The 25,496-nt window shown below is 41.2% G+C and overlaps 1 protein-coding gene across 1 annotated transcript in view; it reads right to left on the bottom strand.

Annotated features, from left to right (window-relative positions):
* Positions 1,741-25,496, bottom strand: part of SLC25A17 (solute carrier family 25 member 17) — a 47,343-nt gene continuing 23,587 nt past the window's right edge. Inside the window, exons 3-9 of the mRNA XM_003126004.4 lie at positions 24,311-24,377; positions 22,390-22,541; positions 13,304-13,420; positions 11,675-11,820; positions 11,492-11,587; positions 8,748-8,830; positions 1,741-2,582 (exon numbers count right to left, since the gene is read on the bottom strand). Coding sequence (XP_003126052.1) covers positions 2,435-2,582; positions 8,748-8,830; positions 11,492-11,587; positions 11,675-11,820; positions 13,304-13,420; positions 22,390-22,541; positions 24,311-24,377 — 809 coding nt within the window. The 3' untranslated portion in view covers positions 1,741-2,434. The remainder of the gene's footprint in view (positions 2,583-8,747; positions 8,831-11,491; positions 11,588-11,674; positions 11,821-13,303; positions 13,421-22,389; positions 22,542-24,310; positions 24,378-25,496) is intronic.

Below are 25,496 nucleotides of genomic sequence, written 5' to 3'. Positions count from 1 at the left end.
TAACTTATTAATTATAACCAAAGGTTACAAAACTGGCTGAGTCATGACCTAGTTTCAACTATGGAGTGAGGCTGTAAGCTGCCATAGGGAATATAAAACCTCAGTATGAAATTGTCCCCTTATAAAATCGGAAAAAAAGAAACATCAAATACATTCTCACATCATAAGCATCTAATATAACTGTAACTTGACTTGGAAATTATTTTACCATCCTAACAACCCGCAATACCCTGAGCTCAAAATGAAAGCTCCAAAGCGAGCAGCATCATTAAAATAACAAAAGCACACACGTGGCACCGTTATGATCCTCCTCCTCCTGTGCTCCCCACCCAAGCCTCGCCACAGATGCACACAAACCTTAACACAAAATAAAAAGTAGCAATGGGGTCAATTCTCCGTCTTCGGTTCTTTCACTTAAATAGCAGAGAGTTCAGTCTAGTTCCCGGATTATTAGTTCTTCTTCATTCTTGTTTTCTAGAACAACACAATGATCTCTCGATTATTACTAGTTTAACAGCCATGTATTCTGAAATCACCGCAGGGATGAGAGGGAGTAGAGATTTCCCCTCTCCAAACTGAACTTACACACTGGAGCCCAGAGACATTTCATTATTACTCGCTCTGATTCTGACTGAATTAGATACAAAAGAAAAAAACGGTCATGTTGTTAGAGGGACAAAAACTAAGTCATAACTGCTGTACAGCACTGGGAACTGTTATCTAGTCACTTACGCTGGAGCATGATAATGTGAGAAAAAGGCATGTATATGTGTGTGTGTGACTGGGTCCCCTTGCTGTACAGTAGAAAATTGACAGAACACTATAAACCAGCTATAATGGAAAAAAATAAAAATCATTAAAAAAACAAAACAAAACCCAAAAGAACTAAGTCATAAGAACCCAAAGAGCTGTTGTTCTACTAACATCAAGAGAGTTGTTTGCTTGAGTGCCTTGAGATGTCTAAATTCATTCCTGGTCATACCGACTTTGTTTTCTTTTTTTAAGGCTGCACCCTTAGCATGTGGAGGTTCCCAGGCTATGGGTCGGGTCGGAACTGTAGCTGCCAGCCTCTACCACAGCCACAGCAACGCCAGATCTGAGCTTGCGACCTACACCATAGCTCACGGCAACGCCAGATCCTTAACCCACTGAGTGAGGCCAGGGATTGAACCTACGTCCTCATGGATGCTAGTCAGATTGTTTCCGCTGTGCCACAGTAGGACTTTTAAGTCCTACTAACTTAACGTGTGCTATATGAGGTGAAAGTAAATGGTAACATGGGACTCCTAGTTTTTTTCCAGAGCTTGTTTGAATTCATCCGTCTATATTTCCTTTGAGAACAATCTTTGTCTTGGTTTCTAGAATTGGAAGCAACTGTATCTTCTGTGGGGCCAGGGGCTCTAAGGTCTCTTAAACTTTACTGTAAGTACAAATTACCTGGGTGTCTTGTTAAAATGCAGAGTGATTCAGAAGGTCTGGGCCACATGGCCAAAGAGCTCCCAGGTGACGTCAATGCTACTGCTTGAGGCACCACACTTTGAGAAGCAGGACACTAAGGAATGTTTCCAAATAGAAATAACCTCAATCAGACGTGTAGTCGCCAAATATACCAAGAGTGTGTCAAAGAAGATAATCCAGAACCTAAACAAGGTATTGCTCCCCCTCCCTTTTCCTTGGTTTTTTTCTACCAGCTGGTTATAAACACAATGTAATACTATAATAAGGGGCAATGTTTAAGAATATCTTTTGTGCTGACAATTTATTGGGACCTATACGGATGAACATAAAACCTCAGGTTTGGTGATGAAAAGGTTGACTCAAAATAGGCATTTTTTAATTACGTCAAATACTGAAGAATAAGGGATGTTTACAAATAGTTTATAAGAGAATCATTTGGGATTAATAATTTTCATTTCCCCCACAAAATAAATAGCTCACATACTAAAGAAGACATCTTTTCTTAAGCCCAGCAAGAATAAAGCCATGCCCATATACCAACATGAAGACATACAAAGTATACGATATAGTAGCAAATTTGTCCTAGAACCTGGGGTGGGGAAGGGTCTAGGGAAAGAGAACAGCTGATACATTTAGGAAACATTTTTACTGGAAAATATTACATGAGAGCAACAGTCTATTCCTCTCCAGAAAATCAATTAAACCGGCATAAACTTTCACTTTTAGGTTCTCAATAATATTTTCTTTTCAGGTGGCCATTGGTCCAATCTCCCCACAAAATTCAAGCACCCATCACAAAAATCAAGTTGGTAATAGCTCACGCTGGCTATACTCCCTGTTTAACCTTAGACACACTTCAAGCCAATGAGGGTGAAGTTCTCAGGGGGAGGAGGGAGTAAGAGGAGAATCGCTTCTCTTCACACAGAAGGGACCCCCCATCCTGAGCATCTCCGAGCTGGGCGGTGGAAGGCATTTCTCAGTGCTTGCTCGCCCTCTTCAGCCCCATGACCATGAAGGTGGTAGCCGTCAGTTTCTCATAAACGAGGAACATGAGAGCAGCAGTGAGGACTGTCTGTAGCAGTTTGGCTTCAAGGCCTTTGTAGAGTCCCATTATTCCAAAACGCCTGCAAGGGAAGAGGAATGAAAAAAACAAAGGGTTTTCTTTATAAAAATCAACTCCTGTAACAAAGAAATACACTATTTTGAAAAGGTTTGTCTTTGGGATCAAAACAAGCAATAGGTTAACAGACTTTTTTTTTTTTTTTTGCTTTTGAGGGACGTACCCACAGCCTATGGAGGTTCCCAGTCTAGGGGTCTAATCTGAGCTACAGCCGCCGGCCTACACCACAGCCGCAACAACGTGGGATCCAAGCCATGTCTGTGAACTACACCACAGCTCATGGCAACGCCAAATCCTTAACCCACTGAGCAAGGCCAGGGATCGAACCCGCAACCTCACAGTTCCTAGTCGGATTGCTTCCACTGCACCATGATGGGAACTCCATAGATATTAACAGACTTCTGCTGTTTAAGTACTTCTAATCTTTAAAGGTATTTGGGGACTGATAAACATTTCGTATTTCTTCATAGTTACCATTACCTGGAGGAATACTGACAATATCCCACAGCTAGGGTATAGATCCTAAAATCCTAAAACCATTTAAATGCCAAAATCTGGGATCTAACAAAGAACTTTTTTTTTTTTTTTGGTCTTTTTTGGGCCACACCCACGATATATGGAGGTTCCCAGGTTAGGGGTGGAATTGGAGCTGTAGCTGCTGGCCTACGCCACAGCTACAACAATATCAGATCTGAGCTGCATCTGGAACCTACACCACAGCTCATGGCAATGCTGGATCCTTAATCCTGAGCGAGGCCAGGGATTGAACCTGCGTCCTACTAGTCAGATTTGCTTCTGCTGAGCCATAACAGGAACTCCTAACAAAGAACTTTTAGATCTTGACTTCAAGGTTCTTCCAACTCAATTACTTCAACCTAACAGCCCTAAATGATAGGAGAGCTGCCAACTGATTTAGATTGTTTTAGTCTCAACAGAACTAAAGAAAGTAATAGAAATGAAAAGCTCTCCAATTCTGAGTCTTCCCACATTTGATCTTCTAACCTGGTGGTTCTCAAATTTAGTGTACATCAGAATTACCTGAAAGCCTTAGTGACCCACAGATTGCGAGGTCCCAGATACAGAGTTTCTGATTCATTAAGTCTGGGATGAGACTCAAGAATCCGCATTTCTAACAAGCTCCCAGTGATGAAGATGAGGAGGCTGACCTGGAAACCAGCCCTTTAGAAACACTGCTCTAACCACAGAGAAGGATGCTTCAGCTAGAACCAGGAGTTCTGAGTAAGTGGTATTGCCAAAGCTACTTGCTGAGAGTGAATGAATCTTTATTTATTTATTTTTGCCACAGCATGCAGCGGCTTGACGTGGATCTCAGTTACCAGGCCAGAGCTTGAACCCAGGCCACAGTAATGAAATTGCCAAATCCTAGCCACGAATTAATCTCCCGAATTAATTTCGTGCTAATTCATCAGCAACTCTAGGGCTATTCAAAACACGCAGACTGAGATTTTAAAGCTATAATCAAATGTTCCATTCAGATGCTATTATTTTATATATTTGCTCTGTGTGAAACCTATTATTTGGAGCAAATCATGTGGTAAGTCTTGACCCATGAATCTCTAGTTCATTGACTAACTTAAATTATGTTCCTCCAAGGAATCCGAAAAGTCTACCTCAGTTATCTCTCAAGGTGAGGTCTTCTGTGAGTTAATAGAAAAAAAATATATAGCAGTCTCTGTCCTTAGTTCCTGGCACAGAGCTCCTAAAACCCTTGTAATTTCCTAAGTGATAAGAGCACTAGGAGCATTTCTTCATTTCATATTTGGTCTTTGATCCTAGTTCCTGACAAAGAGTTCCTAAGTCCCTCAATTTCCTGGGTGATAGCAGTGTCTTTTGTTCTAAAGAGGTGACTCTTGGTGGGGTGCTGGATGGGGCTGATAACCAGAAAGACCCCGCCTGATTAGTAGCTTGGAATTTTCAGCCCCACCCACTATTCTCCAGAGAGGGGAGGGGCTGGAAAGGGAGTTAATGATGGATCATGCCTATGCTATGAAGGCGCCATAAAAATCCCCAAAGGAGGAGGTTCAGAGAGTTTCCACGTTGGTGATGCACCCCAACTCCACGGGGATAGCAGCTCCTATTCTTGGGGCCCTCCCAGATCTCATTATCTGGCTATTCATCTGTATGCTTTATCACACCCTTTAACAAACTGGTAAATGCAGTGTTTCCTGAGTTCTGTGAGCTGCTCTAGCAAACAACCAAATCCAAGGGAGGAAGGAGGTCACTGCAACCTCCGATTTGTTGCCAAGTAACTTGGGAGGCTACTTCTTGTGGTTTTCATCTGAAATGGGGGTCAGTATCATGGGACCGAGCCTTCACCAACCTGTGGGATCTAATGCTATCTTCAAGTAGATGGTGACAGAATTGAGTTAAATCACAGGACACCCAGCTGGTGTCACACAGAACTGCTTGGTGTGGGAAGCCTCCCTCACATTTGGTGACCAGAAATGCAAAGTGAAATTTTCTGTGTGAGCAGTAAAGGAAATATATACAGTAGCATAGATTTTCTTTACACCTACTCCCATCGGAATCACCAGGGGCTGTTTAGAAATGAGGATTGCCAGGCCCAGGCCCCACCCCAGAGGGAAAGTGTATTTATTTATTTATTTTGGCCACCCTGAAGCATGTGGAGTTCCTGGGCTAGGGATCAGATTCTAGGCACAGTTGTGACCTACAGGGCAGCTACTGGGACTGAACTTGTATCTCAGTGCTGCAGAGATGCGGCTAATCCCATTGTACCTGACGAGAACTCCATGAATCTGTATTTTAACACGCACTTCAAGTGTTGTTCTTTTTTTTTTTCTTTTTTTTGGCCGCACCTGCAGCATGCAAAGTTCCTGGGTCAGGGTTGAACCCTTGCCACAGTAGTAACCAGAGCCACAGCCATGACAATGCTGGATCCTTAACCCACTGAGCCACTAGGCAACTCTGCACTTCAAATGTTCTTAATCAATCAAAAGTTTGGAGAGGCCTGGAATGATATACCACACTGTCCAATATGGTAGCTTCTAGCCACACTGACAAATTTAAATAATTAAAAATTAAGGTTCTGTACTGGCCGTATTTCAAGTGCTTAATAGCCACATGTGGTTAGTGGCAATCCTACTGAACAGCACAGGTTTTTCCATCATTGTAGAACATGGACCAATGAAAGCTCTTCATTCGTTCAGTAATAAGTTCCTGAGTGCTTATTGAGCATGAGTTTGAACGCCTGGCTCTGCCTCCATCTGACTGGACTGGCATTGGGCAAGTCACTTGCTTTCTCTAAATCTGTTTCCTGATCTGCAAAAATGGGAATACAGTCACCCTTCCACATTCACTTTTTTTGTCTTTTTAGGGCTGCACCCGAGGCATGTGGAAGTTCCCAGGCTAGGGGTCGAATTGGAGCTGCAGCTGCCAGCCTTTGCCACAGCTACAGCAACCCCATATCCAAGGCTTGTCTGCAACCTATACCACAGCTCACAGCAATACCAGATCCTTAACCCACTGAGCAAGACCAGGGATCGAACCCACGTCCTTATGGTTACTAGTTGGGTTCATTACCTGAGGCATGACAGGAACTCCTTAACTTTCTTAATTACATCTTTCTTAACTCTCCTAATGCTGACAGAAATGGAAATTGGTATCACTTTTTTTGGTCCATATGGCAATACCTATTAAAATTTTGTATATTCAAATTTCTTAACCAAATCATTGTACCTCAAGGAATTTTCTCTACAATTATAATAATTCAGCTGTACAAAGCTAAATTTATGGACTATTCATTTGTCAATGCTTGTAGAGGCAAAAACCTAGAAATGAACTAAATATTCATCACAACTGTACTGGTCAATAAATTATGGCATATTATGTAACAAAAGACAAGCTACTCATTTTAAAAAATTAGATAGATCCATAGCTATTGATGTGAAAGATTGTGTGTGCCATTCAGTTTACAAAAAGGCAAACTGCAAAACAGTACTACCATATGACCCCACTTATATAAAAATGAATATCCAAAATATATATTTTATACATTAATTATTCTGGTAATATATAATACTTTTTCTTAACAGTGACTACCTCTTGGAAAAGAGATAGGAAGAGAGAAAACAGAGTAGTACGCACATATTTTTAGCTTTACTGAAGTTTAAATTAGATAGAGTTCAGTTTGATGGGCTCAGTTTGATGAGCTCCGACTGATGGGTACACCCAGGAAACCAGCACCTCATTCAAGGGCAGTGAAATTTCCATCACCCCCAAAAGCATCCCCACATCCCTGTGCAATTACTCCTTCCCTCCACCTACTCTGACCCCAGGCAACCACTGATTTGTTTTCTGTCACTGTAGGTTATCTGCATTTTCCAAGTTTTATATAAATGGAATCATGAATTCTTTTTTGTCCGACTTTTCACTCAGCATGATATTTTGAGATCCATCCGCGTTGGTGCGTGTACCAATAATTCTTTCTTTTTCATTTCTGAGTAGTATTCCACCATACAGATACACTGCAACTTGTATCTACTCATGTGATGTTGGACATTTGGGATGTTTCCAGTTTTCAACTCTTACAAACAAAGCTGCTATTAACACTTACGTATAGGTCTTTGTGCGGACCTATTTTGTTTCTCTTGGGTAAATACTTCGAATGGAAATGGTTGGGTCTATAGTAGATGTATGTTTAATTTTTTAAGAATATGCCAAACTGCTTTCCAAAGTGGTTGTGCCATTCCAAATTCCCACCAGCATAGGCAAGTTCTAATTGTTTCATATTCTTGCCAACATTGGTATGGTGAGCATTTATTTTGACTTCATACTATTTCTTTATATTTTATTTTATTTTTTATCCCAAACACATTCTATGTTCATAATAAATTTATTTTCAAAATATCTGACATCTAGGAACAGTAATAGGGTTATAGCAGCTTTTGCCTCAAAGGTGCCCTGACTAATCTGACTTCCCTAAGGGTCTTTCTTTTCTTTTTTCTTTTCTTCCTCTCTCTCTCTCTCTCTCTTTCTCTCTCTCTCTCTCCCTTCCTTCCCTTCCTTTCTGTCTTTTTAGGGCCACACCCGCAGCTTATGGAGGCTCCCAGGCTATGGGCTAAATCGGAGCTAGAGCTGCTGGCCTACACCACAACCACAGCAACGCCAGATCTGAGCTGCATCTGCAAAATACACTACAGCTCATGGCAACACTGGATCCTTAACCCACGGAGCGATCAAACCCGCGTCCTCATGGATACTAGTTGGGTTCGTTACCTCGGAGCCACAATGGGAACTCCTGGTCAGCTGCTTTAAATGAGGTGGGGGATGACAACGGTACCTGTCGTGCAGGGCTACTGTTAGGATGAAGCGGCATTAACCACGGAGAGCATCTGGTCAGTGTCTGCCACAGAGCAAATACTCAGAGGTGTGAGCTCCTCTCGTCCTCATCGCCGCTGTTGCCTTCGGGAGGATGATCACTGTGAAACCCCCTCCTTCCTCCTCCTTTCCTGCTGTGACTAGTACTCTCTAACAGCTGCCTGTTTCTGCCTTCCAGAGGTCACAGGCAAGTTCCACTAATGATGGCCTCTGCGTTACATTACAAGAGAGGTCTCTTTCTCTTTTCAATTATATGTTTCAGGGGTACGGCACTATAAACTGGCATCTGCATACGTGACACAGCGACCACCAGAAGTCCAGCAGCCAGCATTACTGCCACATAGCGGACTCCTTTCACCCATTTTGGCCACCCTCGAACCCTCTTCCTTTCGGGTAAAACCACTCACCTGTTTCCTGCCTCAATGCGTTTGCTTGTTTGTAGATGCCACAGATGAGTGACGTCACATGGTATTTGTCTTTCTCTGCCTGAGTTCCTTCACTTAACAAAAAACCTGTAAGGTCTATCCCTGTTGTTGCAAATAGCAGGATTTCAGAGGAGGGCTCACTTTTTAAAGGAGTCCTGGATATTTGTCACCAACACACAATAAGGACCTGAAAACAGCCATAATTCCCTGAAATGCTTTCGCACGTCACTAAGCCCCTCAAGTGAGAAACGTCTGGGCATGGCAGCCAAGAGAGAGGTTTCTAGGCTGGCACTGCCAAGGCAGAAGTGCAAGATAAGCAAATCCACTTCCCGGCAGAGACGGTGGTGACAAGGGAGGACAGAATGTGGAACATCTCCAAAGCTCACCTCACTCGTTGGTGCAGAAGATAGAGAACGTTCCGAAGACTCCCCAGTGTTCTGTTTTCTGGGTTTAGTCTGTGACGTCCAAACTGGGGAGGAAGGAAAAAAGGTAATTACTGTTTGCTACTGCTTTCTTTTCTTTCTTTCTTTCTTTCTTTTTTTTTTTTTGGTCTTTTTTTTTAGGGCCACACCCACAGCATATAGAAATTCCCAGGCCAGGGATCGAATTACAGCTGCTGCCGCCAGCCTACACCACATCCTTAACCCACTGATCGAGGCCAGGGATCGAACCGAGTCCTCATGGATACTAGTCAGGTTCATTACGACTGAGCCACAACGGGAACTCCTGTTACTGCTTTATCTTAATTTCCACTTGCAGAGGAAATTATGTTGGAGTAACATCTTTTTTTTGTCTTTTTAGGGCCGCACCTGTGGCATATGGAGGTTCCCAGGCTAGGGGTCCAATCGGAGCTGTAGCTGCCAACCTAAGCCACAGTCAGACCAACACAGGATCTGAGCCGCATCTGTGATCTACACCACAGCTCAAGGCAACACCAGATCCTTAACCCGTTGAGCGAGGCTAGGGATCAAACCTATAACTTCATGGTTCCCAGTCAGATTCGTTTCCTCTGTGCCACAACGGGAACTCCTGGAATAACATCTTATAGCATACCGTAATAAAAATACCCAATTAGTATGGAGATTTCATTAATCCTCTATTTTTCAATGAAATAAATGACATAGTTCGATGAAATAAGTGAAAATAAGAAAATTTTTTTTTTCAGGTCATTCCCTTGGTGGAACAGTAGGTTAAAGATCTGGCATTGTCAGTGCTGGGGCTTGGGTTCAATCTTCTGCATGCCAAGGGCCTGGCAAAATTAAAAAAAAAAAACTTCTGCATGCCAAGGGCCTGGCAAAATTAAAAAAAAAAAAAAAAAGAAAGAAAATTTTTTTCAATAAAACAAAGAAATATTTTTTTCAATGAAGCAAGCATGAGAATTTTCATTTTATAGAGAATCATGGGGAAAATTCTACCTCAAAAGAAAAGGCATGCCCACATTGAATATTTAGATATTGATGATATGGCTTCCAGTCCTTTAAGAAGATATGACTGGGAGTTCCTGTCATGTCTCAGCAGTAATGAACACGACTAGTATCCATGACGACTCGGGTTTGATCCCTGGCCCCACTCGGTGGGTTAAGGATCCAGCGTCGCCATACGCCCTGGTGTAGGTCGAAGAGGAGACTCAGATCTTGTGCTGCTGTGGCTATAGTGCAGGCCAAAAGCTATAGCTCCAATTTGACCGCTAGCCTGGGAACTTCCATACACCATGGGTGAAGCTCTAAAAAAAGCAAAAAGCAAAAAAAAAAAAAAAAAAAAAGTAAAAGATTTACGAACCCCTGGGCACACTAGGTTCCCTCTACCTGGAATGCTCTTTCCTCTGCTCTCTGCATGGCTGTACCTTTCCTTTCAAGTCTTGATTCACTTATGGCTCCTCAGAGGAGCCCATCCCCAGTTAGGCCATCTAAGAAGTCCCCCACCATGCCCCTCACCACTAAACTGTAGATGCTGTTCACTTCCTTTATAGCTCTTTCCTCAGTTTGCAACCACTCATGTACTGTGTTCATTCACCTGTTCATTCTCTCCTCCGTTAACCAACCTCCATAAGGGCAGGACCTATGATTCTTTTTCTTTTTTTTTTTTTTTTTAAGGCCGCTCTCAAGGCATATGGAGGTTCCCAGGCTAGGGATCAAATTGGAGCTACAGCTGCCAGCCACCGCCACCGCCACCGCCACAGCAATGCCGGATCCGAGCCATGTCTGTGACCTACACCACAGCTCACAGCAACGCCGGATCCTTAACCCACTGAGCGAGGCCAGGGATCAAACCGCAACCTCATGGTTCCTAGTCAGATTCGTTTCTGATGCGCCATGATGGGAACTCCACCAGGACCTATGATTCTCTTATTCAACATGTTCACCCAGCTCCTTACACAGAGTGGGTGCTTAAGAAAAATATCTCAATGAATAAATAACTGAATGAATGAAAGACTAGAAATGTGAAAGTTCTTTAGAAAAACTAAATCACGAATTCCTCCTGAATGAACCAAAGGAATCAGCCTCTGATTTTATAAAGGATACTCTACCCTGGGCACCAAGCAAATCAACTTGAATGAGAAGGAAGCAAACTTCTATTTTCTGAGGTCCTTAAAGAACCTTCCTCAATATTTGGGATTTCTAAGATACCATGTTACCTAAGAAACTGCAAAAGTAAACTTCATTCCAAACCAAAGAGGAAAACAACTGATAACCAGAATGGTTAGCAAAATATCAAACAATGAAAAAAAACTGGTGAGGAATGTTTTGGTCAAGGAGGTGACTACTTCACTGCTTTAATAACATTGCTTTAAAGAGAAAAACCATGCATTTTAGAATGTTGTTTGGCTGGGAGTTCCTGTTGTGGCTCAGCAGTAACAAACCCAGGTGGTATCCATGATCCATGAGAAGGTGGGTTTGATCCCTGGCCTTGCTCAGTGGGTTAAGTATCTGGTGTTGCGGTGAGCTATGGTGTAGGTCACAGATGAGGTTCGGATCCTGCTGTGGCTGTGGTGTAGGCCAGTGGCTGCAGCTCCAATTTAATCCCTAGCTTGGGAATTTCCATATGCCTCACATGCGGTCCTACAACAAGCAAAAAAAAAAAAAAAAGAGAATGTTGTTTAACTAAATGCAGGGAGAACCCCAGCACTCACCCTCAGAATTGACTGTACTGTCTGCATGGGATAGGTGACCGTGGTGGCAATGGCTTTGGCTATCGCACCAATGATGAACACATCCAAAGAGGAAAGCTGGAAGCAAAGAAAGAACGAACTTCATCAACTGAACCAGCAAGAAGGTGTCAGGGATTATGTGCTGCTTTCAAAGTCAGGGATTACCTTCATTCGTTTCTTTAAAAGCTGCCGTTTTAAACCTTCATAGAACATGAATTGGATGGCAGGATTGAAGACCAACAGCAACGAGGGAAACGTGCCGTTCCATAAAGCCGAGATCCCTTCATCACGAATGATCTGGTGAAAAGCATCTAAGCAAGAAACCAAGGACCTTTGATAACAAGCCCTAACTAGAGAAGACAATGTACCCAGAACACAAACCATACTGACTCTATCAAGACTTCCTTCTTCTTTTTTTTTTTTTTTGGCTTTTCTAGGGCCACACCCATGACATATGGAGGTTCCCAGGCTAGGGATCTATCAGAGCTGTAGCCGCTGGCCTACACCACAGTCACAGCAACGCCGGATCCTTAACCCACTGAGCAAGGCCAGGGATTGAACCCCCAACCTCACGGTTCCTAGTCGGATTTGTTAACCACTGAGCCATGACGGGAACTCCAAGACTTCCTTCTTGCAATGACATTTCAGGGGCAAGTTAATCAGTGAACCGCTTTTGGATAATGATTACATATTGACAGTCACCAAGTTACTGAGAGACCAACTTCAATCTTGGCAACTCCTCTTCCTAAAAATCTGGGGTTAGCATGTCAAATTTTCCTAAGTAATTATCACCACCACAGGAAACTATGTATTACACAGAACTGTAACAACATAACCCATGTGGTTCACAGCAAAGGCCAATACAGAAAACGATGAGCTAGTTCTCTGGAGTCCATTTTATGAGAAGACTGCCTTATAAGAAAACCACTATTCTCACTGACGTTGGAAACATGGGAAGGGAGAACCTGGCCATGTGATACTATGAAAAAGCAGAAGCTCAAAGACATCAGACACTAATCTGTTATCTTTACCTAAAGACAACACATGGAGTTCTCTTCCGTGGCTCAGCGCTTAATGAACCCAACTAGGATCCATGAGGATATGGGTTTGATCCCTGGCCCTGCTCAGTGGGTTAAGGATCTGGCATTGCCAAGAGCTGTGGTGTAGGTGACAGACAGCGGCTCGGATCCCCATTGCTATGGCTGCAGTGTAGGCTGGCAGCTACAGCTCCGATTTATTGTAAAGTCCTGGGAACTTCCACATGCTGAGGGTGTAGCCCTAAAAAGCAAAAAACACAAACAACAGCACTAGGAAAAAAAAAAAAAGGTGCAGCAGATTATTCTTGGGAAACATTCATTCCCTCTCACCTCTGCTCCATGGGATATACTCCATGGCTATACTCTCCTACCCCTTGGTCTCAGGGCCTGGCCATTGGTTGTGCTTTGGCCAAGCAGATGTTAGCAGACATGCACATAGGGGCTTGGAAATATGCTTATATGATTGAGCTTGTCCTCCTGTGCTTTTGCCATCACCAAGAGAAGAAGATGCTGAGGCTGGTCTCAGGAAAAGGAAGAGCTGGTCCCAGACAAGGAGAGCTGAGTGTCTTGGGCTGGAGTCAGCCTAGGTGAGTCAAATCCCTGTCCGTCCACAGACACGTGAGCTAAATAAATAAATGGCTTACGGTTGGATACTGAGATCTGAGGTTGTCTGTTATGTAGCATTATTACGGCAGTAAATCCCAGGTGCAAAGAGGAAAGAAAACCTTTAAAAGGAACTCACCCAAGAGACACTCACCAATGATACCACTGTAGTTGGTCGGCACAATGTCTTCATTCCTAAATTTGGCCCCTTGCAGCTTCAGTCTGGTGTTTACCACCCAAAGTGGGGTTGTTAGCAGCACGTTCACCACGCCTGCAAAAAGAAAGAGGGGGGGGGACAGAGAGAAAGCAAAATGTAACTTTTTAAGCTTTGCTGTCTCATGTTAAAGCTACATACCAATGCTCCAGTTACACTTCTGCCACTGACCTATTAGGAGACTTAAGGTAAGGTGGCCTTGTGCTGGGTACAACACAAGCCACTGCTGTTAGAAGCAATTCAGAAGCCTTGCTGATAGCAGAAGGGCTGGCAGCAGTACCTCTCCACATGAAAAGAGTAATGAGTTTCCTCATTCGTATAACAGGAGGCAATCTGTTTGCCGATTTATATAGTATCCAAAGTTGGAATTTTGATATAGTTTTAAACACATTTAAAAACAGCTTTAAGACAGAAGTGACTTCATGATCACATGCTAAATAAGCCCATGACAATATGACATAAAACACACAATTTACAACTCTCATGTAAGCAACTCACATGGTTTAAAGTGAGTAGGGATCTAGTACAGTGGGTGACAGGTGGGAAAAGGGTGATGTTTGTAAGTGCTTCAGCAGGGAGTGGAGGCTCAAGGAAGCGCTCCTCATCACCTGGGGAATTAGACAGGCAGGCAGCAGGCAGCAGTTACAACATCTGAAACAGCTACACAAGCATCGTATCCTTACAAGCTTAAGGACGGGGATCTTGGCCGCCCAAGGTGGCCTCAGAGTGGAACGACACCCTGAGCCAGGTGCTTCTTATTTGAAAAAACATGATCCCAATTTAACACCATCTTGAGATATTAAAATATTTCTCAACAGTCCTGAAATGATTAAAGAAAGATACCAGAGAAACTTGTAACAAAGTGCCTGACGCACAGGATATACTTTATAAATATTTGTTAAATACTGAACGAGCAAACCAATGAACAAACTCCACAAACAACCATTTATCAAGCTATCTGGCTCCTCACGCTTCGAAGAACCAGGAGGCACAATCATAAGGAAGAGGACTCTTCTTTTACTAAAAGCCATTTAAATACAAGATTAAGAGTGTTTTGATTTAAGGAATCTCCAAACATACTACGTAATAAACAGCAAGGCTAAAAGTCTGGTGAAACCACCAGGAAATTCAAATGCTAAATTCCCACTAGGTGCATGCAGTTGCAAACGTAAGATATTTTGACACCTCTCTCTTAGGAATATTATGAGAACACATCTTTCAGAATAAAAGCCACTATCAAATAATTTTATGAGTTGTATTTGTTATTTTTTCATATAATACCATGGAGTCATCTTCAGTTATGACTTAATATACTCATACATGGTCATTTGAGGCACTGGTCATAATCTGAAAAACTCTTACCTAGAGATTCTGCTGGACTCGTTTTAAAAAAGTGCAAGTGCCCAAAAGACCAAGATGGAAGAATATCAATGCACACCCATTTACCCAGACTTGATGGTGTCTTCCTGTTCAATGCAATGTGCACATCACTTAAGCAAATCAAGAGCCAGAAAAATCAGGCTAGAAAGTGCCACTGAGCTGTCTACTGCCTTTTTTTTTTTTTTTTTTAAAGATGAAGACAGAGGTCAAAAGCAGAGATCACAAGCTTCTGTGAATACCGCAGACAGGCACAGTGTACATACCTTTCTAAACAAACGAAACAGGTTGCCTACTAAATAAATTCTTTAGAAATCAAAACTGCCTTCATGTTCTACTCAAGGGGTAGGCACACACAACACCCTTCAGAGGCAATGCAGCCAAGATTAGGATTTAGCCATTATTTAAAATTCTGCCTACATATCCCAATTATTAACAAGAGCCGAAAGACTGAGAGGATTCTAAGGACAATGTCAAGTACAAAAATGCACCACATCATTTAAAGATAAGGGAATATAAAGTCCTTGTAAGAACATTGTGTATTTCAAAGCTTTTTATCTGAGAAGTTAAGTACTTTGTTCATCCTCTAAAAACGTGCAACCTACATCATCAAGCAAAGGACAACATTCCAAGGAGGAGAAACAAGCTACAAACCAACACGATGAGCAACCCCAACTCTTACTAAAGCGCGACAGATGTAGCTGCAGGATAAATTCAGCTATCTGCTTATTTATGTGTACAAAATTCTTCTGCTAGTTCCAAGCCGTGGTTGTTACTTCAGCTCTAAGATGGGGATACTAATGCTCTACCTACTTCGGCAGGAAATTGTTTTTCCTCCAATTCAAATGATTCTACTTTCATTCTTTTTTTCCATAAAAAATCATTTACAAGAAAACAGAACCAAAATTAAGAGATGACGAGCGATAACTGAACACACTAAAATCACTGACTTAAGAAATAACTGGAACACAGCTATTTACTTCCGAAATCTTGAAAACTAAGATTTTTATTAGCAGCGGGTCTCCTGTGTTTAGAGAAAACAAAATGCTAACTGGGTGTGTACTTCTGGGATACGCGCAATGGCCACTGAGACAAGAAAACAGCAGACTGGGGGCACAAAATCTAACTGATGGGCTCCCCACGAAGGAATGCAACTTGATACACTACGGGAACAAACCTGCCTTTCCAGATTTAAGGCCTAAGGGCAGGAAATTAATTTCAACTGTCACAACGATAACACCATTGGTATTCAAAAAGATTTATTGATAAAAATTCCAATTTCATAAAAATGGCAAGTGTCATCTTCATTTAAGTTGTCTGAAAAGGTCTGATCTCAAAGTTTCCCTCCAGGGTATTAAGCCATACGGGCTTTTTTACGAAAATACAATAAATAATAATAAATTTCTACGTTTCTAACGGAACTGGAATAGCAATAAAACTGTTCCCAGTTCTCCCTGGAGATAATGAAACTCTTTTCTACAGTGACTGTGATACAACGATAGGGTTCCCAGCAGGAGAAGAAGCTGTTCTAATTATTGTAAAAATGCATAGGTATTAAGATATAAAAATGTTATGAGGCGAAGTTTGAAACTCACAAAAGTGATTTTCAAGGAATTCCCTACCTTCAGAAAAAGAGAGGACTTACAATCAACTTCAGAATTATAAAGAACTATAAAATCCTTTTGATTAAGGGTCTATGTGATACTGTTGACATTTGGGGCTGGATAATTATATTTGGGGTGGGGCGAGGGTGCAATTGTATAGGATGTTTCACAGTATCCCTGACCCTCTACCCACTAGATGCCAGTAGCACCCACCAGCTGTGACAACTAAAAAAAAAGTCTCCAGACATTGCAATATGTTCCCTGTGTTTTGAAATCAGCCTCAGTGGAGAACCACTGATATAATCCAATCATCGAGTGATTATTCATTTATTTTTGAAAATCTCAAAAGATGGGAAATCGCTCCACCCCAATAGCTTATTTTTTCCAAGAGCTGTGAAAAAATTTATTTTTATTGATATTAAATCTTTATTCTGATTTTTTATTATTGTTGATTTACACTGTTGTGCCAATTTCTGCTGTACAGCAATGTGACTAAGTCATATATATATACATATATGTGTGTGTATATATACACACACACACACACACACATTCTTTCTTAAAATACTATTTTCCATCATAGTCTATCCCAGGAGAGTGGATATAGTTCCCTGTGCTATACAGTAGTACCTCATTGTTTATCCATTCTAAAGGTAAGAGTTTGCATCTACTAACTCCAAACTTCCAATCCATCCCACTCCTGCCTACCTCCCCCTTGGCAACCACAAGTCTGTTCTCTAGGTCTGAGAATCTCTTTCTGTTCTATAGATAGGTTCATCTGTGCCATATTTTAGATTCTACACATAAGCGATATTATATGGTATTTGTCATTCTTTTTCTTTTTTTTTGTCTTTTTGCTATTTCTTGGGCCGCTCCCGCGGCATATGGAGTTCCTGGGCTAGGGGTCCAATCGGAGCTGGAGCCACCAGCCTACGCCAGAGCCACAGCAACACGGGATCCGAGCCGCATTTGCGACCTACACCACAGCTCAGATCGTTAATCCACTGAGCAAGGGCAGGGACCGAACCTGCAACCTCATGGTTCCTAGTCGGATTCGTTAACCACTGCGCCACGACGGGAACTCCTGTCATTCTTTTTCTGACTTCACTTTGTATGAGAATCTCTAGTTGCATCCACGTTGCTGCAAATGGCATTATTTCGTTCTTCTTTATGGCTGAGTAGTATTCCATTGTGCATATTTACCACATCTTAATCCATTCATCTGTTGATGGATATTTAGGTTGTTTCCATGTCTTGGCTATTGTGAACAGTGCTGTTATAGAGGTGCATATATCTTTTTGAATTAGAGTTTTGTCTGGATATATTCCCAGGAGTGGGATTGCTAGATCATATGGTATTTCTATTTTTAGTTTTCTGAGGAACCTCCACACTGTTTTCGTAGTGGTTGTACTAATTTACATTTCCAACAGTGTAGGAGGGTTCCTTTTCTCCACACCCTCTCCAGCACTTGATATTTGAAGACTTATTAAGATGGCCATTCTGACCTGTGTGAGGTGGTATCTCACTGTAGTTTCAATCTGTGTTTCTATAATAATCTGCAATGTTGAGTATCTTTTCATGTGCCTACTGACCATTTTTCTTTGGAGAGTCTTTGGTATTCTTTGGAGAAATGTCAATTTAGGTTTTCTGCTCATTTTTCACTCTGGTTGTTTTTTTGTTGTGGAGTTGTATAAGTTGTTTGTATATTCTGGAGATTAGGCCCTTATCGGTTGTAACATCTGAAACTATTTTCTCCCATTCTGTAGGTTGTGTCCTTGTTTTATTTGTGGTTTCCTTTGCTGTGCAAAAGCTTGTAAGTTTGATTAGGTCCCATTTATTTATTTTTGTTTTTATTTCTATTGTGTTGGAAGACTAACCTAATAAAACATTTGTACAGTTCATATCAGAGAACTATGATATGTTCTCTTGATATGCCTATGTTCTCTTCTAGGAGATTTATGGTGTTGTGTCTTATGTTTAAGTCATTAAGCCATTTTAAATTTATTTTTGTGCATGGTGTGAGGATGTGTTCAATCTATCTTCTTAAAGTAACTAGAAACAGGGAATTTCTGTTGTGGCTCAGGGGTTAACAAACCCGACCATCATCCATGAGGATGCGGGTTCAATCCCTGGCCTCGCTCAGTGGGTTGAGGATCTGGTGTTGCCGTGAGCTGTGGTGTAGGTTGTAGATGTTGCTCAGATCCAGCATTGCTGTGGCTCTGGAGTAGGCTGGTGGGTAGCTACAGTTCCAGTTGGACCCCTAGGCTGGGAACCTCCATATGCTGTGGCCCTAAAAGACAAAAAGACCAAAAAGAAAAAAGAAAAAAGAAAAAAGTAACTGGAAGCATATATAAAGCTAGCCAGCAGATGTTTTCTACATGAGGTATGAATTACAAATTCTTTTTTTTTTTGGCCACCCTGCAGCACATGAAGTTCCCATGCCAGGGTTCAGAGCCAATCCACAGTTATGACATAAGACACCCCTTGGCAATGCCAGATCCCCAACCCACTCTGATCAAACCTGTGCCCCACTGCTTCCAAGACACTGCCAATCCCACTGCACCACCGTGGGAACTCCTCTTTTTTTTTTTTTTTTGCCACATCCATGGTATGTGGAAGTTCCAGGGCCAAGGATCACACTGTGGGCAGTGCAATGACAACACTGGATCCTTAACCTACTGCACCATCAGAGAACTCCTAAACACGCAAGATTTAAATAAATTAATTTAGATACAGACTAAATGAATAAACAACAAAAAAACCCACAGGAAATAGATCTACTTTCTCCCTATCTGTTTAATAAAACTGATTAATTAACAAATATTTTATTTAGCTCCAACTACATGCTGTATATATATATACACACACACATTCTCCATAAGAGCATTTATCATATGTATATGTTATCATATACATAAAACAATTATATACATACACATAATTGCAATATATAGGATACCTGCTCTGCATCTCACACATATCTTTGATATACTATTTATAGATATAGATACCTGCTCTTATAGAGCTCACATTCCACTAAGTAGAGACAGATAGTAACTAAATTTCACAGTATCAGGTTAATGGCTCCCTAGTGCTTCTGAAGTCTCAGATGACAAGGATTCAAAGCCTTCTAAAATCTATCTCCTACTCAACTCTCCAACTTTATTGCTCATGTTCCTATACTCACTTTACCCACTAACTAAATTACAGAACTCACTGTTCTAAACACAGTCCTATATTTTTCAGCTCCCTACCATTCTCTCCGTTGCCACTTATCTACAAGTTTTACTAACTCTGCCAAAGCTCAGTTTAAGAGCCACTGCTTTCTAGATGCAGAACTTACCAACCACAAGTGACCTCTTTTTCTCTTATGAACCTCCAAAACATTAACAAGTATTATGATACTAATTATACTAGGCTGTGCATCAAGATAGCTTTGTCCCATCTGACTAAAAGCTTTCACACTCATGGGTGTGCAAACTGTCTTTGCTTGGTTTAATGCTTTAGTGTCAACAACCTTGAAATGACACTTTCATTTTATACTGGGCCCTGCAAATTATGCAGCCAGTTCTGTACATGTTAAACATCTCACGTGATCCTCAGGTTAAAAAAAAAAAAAAAAAAAAAAAAAAGGAGTTCCCGTCGTGGCGCAGTGGTTAACAAATCCAACTAGGAACCACGAGGTTGCGGGTTCGGTCCCTGCCCTTGCTCAGTGGGTTAACGATCTGGCGTTGCCGTGAGCTGTGGTGTAGGTTGCAGATGCGGCTCGGATCCCGTGTTGCTGTGGCTCTGGCGTAGGCCAGTGGCTACAGCTCCGATTAGACCCCTAGCCTGGGAACCTCCATATGCCGTGGGAACAGCCCAAAGAAATAGCAAAAAGCCAAAAAAAAAAAAAAGAATAAATACTTTAAAAAAAAAGGAAAGTAAGTAGGAAAGGTATTATAATTTTCATTTTTTAAAAAAAGAGACCTTATTGACCATAAATTCTTGGTACAGGCTGCTAAACAGAGATAACTGATCCTCCTCCTTGGATTAAGAAGATAAAAAATACACCAAGTCAACACAGAAATAAAACTTTGTGCATATGGTCAACTGATCTTTATAAGGGTGCCAAGACCACTCAGTGGGGAAAGGCAAGTCTAGTCACATCAACCAAGGGTATTAGGAAACGTGGATCTCCATATACGAAAGAATGAAGTTGGATCCTTCTCTTACATCACAGGCAAAGACTAACTCTAAATGGATTAAATACCTAACTAAAACTATAAAAATCCTAGATGAAAATATAGGAGAACAGTTTCATGGCATTAGACTTAGCAAAGATTTCTTCTCAGGACACCAAAAGCACAGACAAAAAACAAAACATAGGCAAAGGGCACAATATCAAATTTAAAAACTTTTGTGCATCTAAGGACAGAGTCATCAGAGTAAAAAGCAACCTACTCAATGGGAGAAATATGTGCGAATTACAGCTCTGATAAAGGGCTAATATCCAGAATATATAAAGAATACTTACAGTAGTTCTGGTCATGGCTCACTGCAAACGAATTTCACCAGCATCCATGAGGACACAGGTTTGATCCCTGGCCTTGCTCAGTGGGTTAAGGATCCGACATTGCTGTGAGCTGTGGTGTAGGTTGTAGATGAGGCTTGGATCTGGCATTGCTGTGGCTGTGGTATAGGCTGGCAGCTGCAGTTCTGATTCAACCCCTAGCCTGGGAACCTCCATATGCCACGGGTACAGCCCTAAAAAGACAAAGACAAAAAAAAAAAAAAAAAAGAAAGAAAGAAAGAAAGAAAACCTACAGCTTAATAACAGACTTATATAACTCAAAAAATGGGCAAAGGATTTGAACAGACATTTTTTCAAAGGTGCTCAACATCATTTGAAAAGATACACTGATCATCAGACAAATGCAAATCAAAGCCACAATGAGACATCACTTCGCCCTCATTAGGATGGCTACTGTAAAAAACATGTGATGGACAGGGAGTTTGGGGTTAACAGGTGCAAACTATTGCACTGGCAGTGGATAAACAATGAGATCCTACTATGTAGCACATGGTACTAGTCACTTGAACATGATGGAGGATAATGTGAGAAAAAGAATACATATACACACACACACACACATATGACTGGGTCACTTTGCTGTACAGCAGAAACTGACAGAACATTGTAAATTAACCATAATAGAAAAAATAAAAATCTTAAAAAACAAAACAAACAACAATAAAAAACCAAAACCAGAAAATAACAAGTGTTGGTGTGGATGTGGAGAAACTGAAGCCAATTTCTGGTGGGACTATGCAACAGTACAACTGCTGTGGAAAACAGTATTGTAATTCCTCTCAAAAGTTTAAACAAACTACCAGTGATCTCACGTCTAGGTATACATCCAAAAGAATTGAAAGCAGGGACTCAAAGGAATATTTGTACAACTCACGTCCACAGCAGCAACAATTCACAGTAACCAGGAGGTGGAAACAACCTAAATGTCCCTCAACAGGTGACTGGATCACCAAAATGTCGTGAATACATATAATGGAATATTATTCACCCTTTAAAAGACAGGAAATTCTGCTACATCCTACAACATGAATGGACCCTGAGTACACATTATGATGAGCAAAATAAACCAGTCACAGAAGGACAAATACTGATGATTCCACTTATAGGAGGCATCTAAAGTGGTCAAATTCATAGAAACAGAAAGTAGAATGGTGGGTACCAGAGGCTGGGGCTGGGGGTGTGTGGAAAGGGGAGTTGTTGTTTAATGGGTAGAACCTAACGTTTGTAGGATGAAAATGTTCTGGAGAGCTGTTGCACGATAATGTGAAACCTACTACTGAAGTGTACGCTTAAAAATTGTTAAGAAGGTGAGTTTTGCATTATGCATTTTTAACATACACATGGTCAAGTCAGAGAACAAATTACATTTTTTGCAGCATTAATTTGTGTTAACATAACCTCTTAGAGAATATATGAATTACAATATAAACAATAAAATATAAAAATAATTTATATTCAGAAAACTTAGTTACCTGCAACAAAGCCAACTATCAGATCTTTTCCAGTAGTAGAATGTTGACCTTTGACCCAGACTGTTTTGAGGCTATTAAAAGTGTAGAAATAGACAAAATTGGAGCAGCAGAGGCTGGAGATCACTGGAAACCACCCTCGATATGGTGCCAGGCTAGGGAAAGAACACAAGGAACAAAGTAAAGATGCTGGACAAGAGCCACTAGAAAGGAGAGTCCTAGGAAAGGCTGATGGGCACTCCCACTTCCTCAGTGTTGGCTCCTGTCACGCGCAATGTATTCCAAACCGCACACCTGCTTTACCTTCCGAAGGATCCATTCTGAAGGATGCCAAACCAAGAAATCTTTTGCAGCATGAATGATACAAAGCAACAACACACATTCAAATACTAATTTACTGATTTCCTCTACTAAATTACTCCGTAAAATTAGAGACAATTTCCTCATGGCTGTTCATCAACATAGCACCCTTTGCATTTTGTTACAGGGCAAGAACATCTAAAACGAAGGAGGAGATCACAGATGCGGCTTGGATCCTGCATTGCTGTGGCTGTGGTGGAGGCTGGCAGGTACAGCTCTGATTTGACCCCTAGCTTGGGAATTTCCATATGCCACACATGTGGCCCTAAAAAGAAAAAAAAAAAAAAAAAAAGTAAAAAAAGCGCATATATACGTGTATATATAGAGAGAGAGAGAATAGGAGAGGAAAAAAAGTGAAGGGGGCCTGTTTTAAGGGCACAGGAACCACACTGAAGGGGCTCGAACTAGCCGCACCCGGATAATTCGAGCACCAAAACAGTCCATTTTAAACCACTTAAAAACAGGAATTTCTACTTCCTCATAGACTATTTATAGTTGTAAGAGAGGAAAAATAAAATTATTCACTGGCTAACTCAAATCTAAGAAATCATAATTAACCAATGAAGGGCAATGAACAATACATGACTGGAGATGTGACATCCTGCTGATACATTACGCTGGCCAAGAATGAGTAGCTTCAATCTAATCATGAAGAAAAATAAGGTAAACTTAAAAGAGGAATTTGAGGGGTAAAAGGGGAGAAGGCTCATATTCTCTGAAAATGTCAAAGTCATAGGGGTAAAGGGCTTTGATGTATGGCATGTAACTTACTCTCAAATAACTCCTTTTCTTTTTTCTTTTTTTTTTTAGGGTCTCACCCACACCACATGAAGGTTCCCAGGCTAGGGGTCCAATCAGAGCAGTAGCTGCCGGCCTACACCACAGCCATGGCAATGCAGGATTCGAGCCACGTCTGCAACCTACACCACAGCTCCTGGCAACAACAGATCCTTAACCCACTGAGCAGGGCCAGGGATCAAACCCACTCCTCATGGATACTAGTTGGGTTCGTTAACCACTGAGCCACGACGGGAACTCTACTCTCGAATAATTCTGAAAAAACTTGTGTGTGGTGTGCGTGTGTCTGTAGTAAGAGGGAAGGACAAAGGGAGGGAGAGCATGAGCACAAATAGTAAAACAAATGGGAAAAAGTATTAATGACAGGTGAATCGGGGTAAAGCTACACACTGGTATTCTTTATACTATATTTAGTTTTGCAACTTCTTATAAATTTGAAATTATTCCCAAATGAAAAGGTTAAAAGGTACACAGTGTCTGACTGCATCTGAGAGGAATGAACTAAACAACCATGGCTTTCTTCAATTTACTGTACATAAAACAAAACACCGGTTTCATGGGAGACTTGATGATCAGGAATCAAAACGGCTGACCACAGAACTTTAAGGAAATGAAATAAACTGTGTGCTTACAAAGTCAGGCGGTTATAAACTCACAACACCCAAGGCTATGAGAATGGATAGAAAGTGAGAGCAGGTGTGACGGGGGCCCATGAATCTCCTAATGAGCCGCTCTGTCTAACAAAGATGAGCAGGGCAGTACTCACAGGCCTTCTTCTTTAATGATCTCCAGGAGCACCATGTGTGTCGTTTTGGACTTTCTTTTCTCATCAACTACAAGACCAAAGAGTTTATGTTTAAACTCAAGCCTTTGAGAATTGTTATCTTCACCATGAGCGAGTTGCACTGAAAGCCATTTACCTTAGCCAAGCCATCTCCCACCCTACTGAATGAACCCCCTAGTTTGCCTTAGCACTCAATGATCCCCGTATGTTAAACTCCCAACTACAGGTTCGTTGGCGTTCATCTGTTATTCATGAACCTTTCAGCATTTTAATTCAGCATCTAATTTCCAAAGTAAAAGATGTAATAGGAGAAATGTATTTCTTGTATTTCAGAGGGCTCTCTTGTTTTTTTCAAAGTTACATATTCTAGCTGTACACCTGAAACTAAGACAACATTGTAAGTCAACTACATTCCAATAAAATTAAGTTTAAAAAAAAACTCTGAAAAAAAACTAAGGTTATATATTCTTATTTTTATCTTAATATTTTACAAAGTAGAGAGGAAATAAATTACCATCTCCCTTTTAGAGAAGAGATTATAGGCACAAAAGCTGTGAAGGACACATGTAGTTGGCAGCAGAGCTAGGATTAACGTTCTTTCTAAAGTTTTACGCTTATGCTCTGTTTCCTAACCTAAAAAAAAAAATAAGGTCTCTAAAGGATAAGAACCCTGCTTTTCTTGGCATTCTCAATGAAAACAAAACCTATTTCAACTAACTTCAAATTTCCTACCCACATCTGAAGAATATTTTCAAAACCTAAAAATGGGAAAATGAATCAATTTCCTAAGAGTTAAAATTGGTATCTTATGGCTAATGGTTGCCAATCTGAGAATAACTATCAAAATTAGAAACATCTGCTGGGCAAAAAGACCTGAACAGACATTTCTCCAAAGAAGATAAACAGATGGCCAACAAGCACATGAAAAAATGCTCAACATCGCTAATTTTTAGAGAAATGCAAATCAAAACTACTGTGAAGTACCACCTCACACCAGTCAGAATGGCCAACTTTAACAAGTCCACAAATAACAAATGCTGGAGAGGGTATGGAGAAAAGGGAACCCTCCTGCACTGTTGGTGGGAATGTAAGCTGGTACAACCACTATGGAGAACAGTAAGGAGGTAGCTTAGAACTACCATGTGACCCAGCAATCCCACTCTTGGGC

Source organism: Sus scrofa, chromosome 5 (genome assembly GCF_000003025.6).
Source record: "Sus scrofa isolate TJ Tabasco breed Duroc chromosome 5, Sscrofa11.1, whole genome shotgun sequence".
Lineage (NCBI taxonomy): Eukaryota > Metazoa > Chordata > Mammalia > Artiodactyla > Suidae > Sus > Sus scrofa.
Note: the sequence above shows the minus strand (reverse complement) of the source record. Positions and strands in the feature narration are given on the sequence as shown.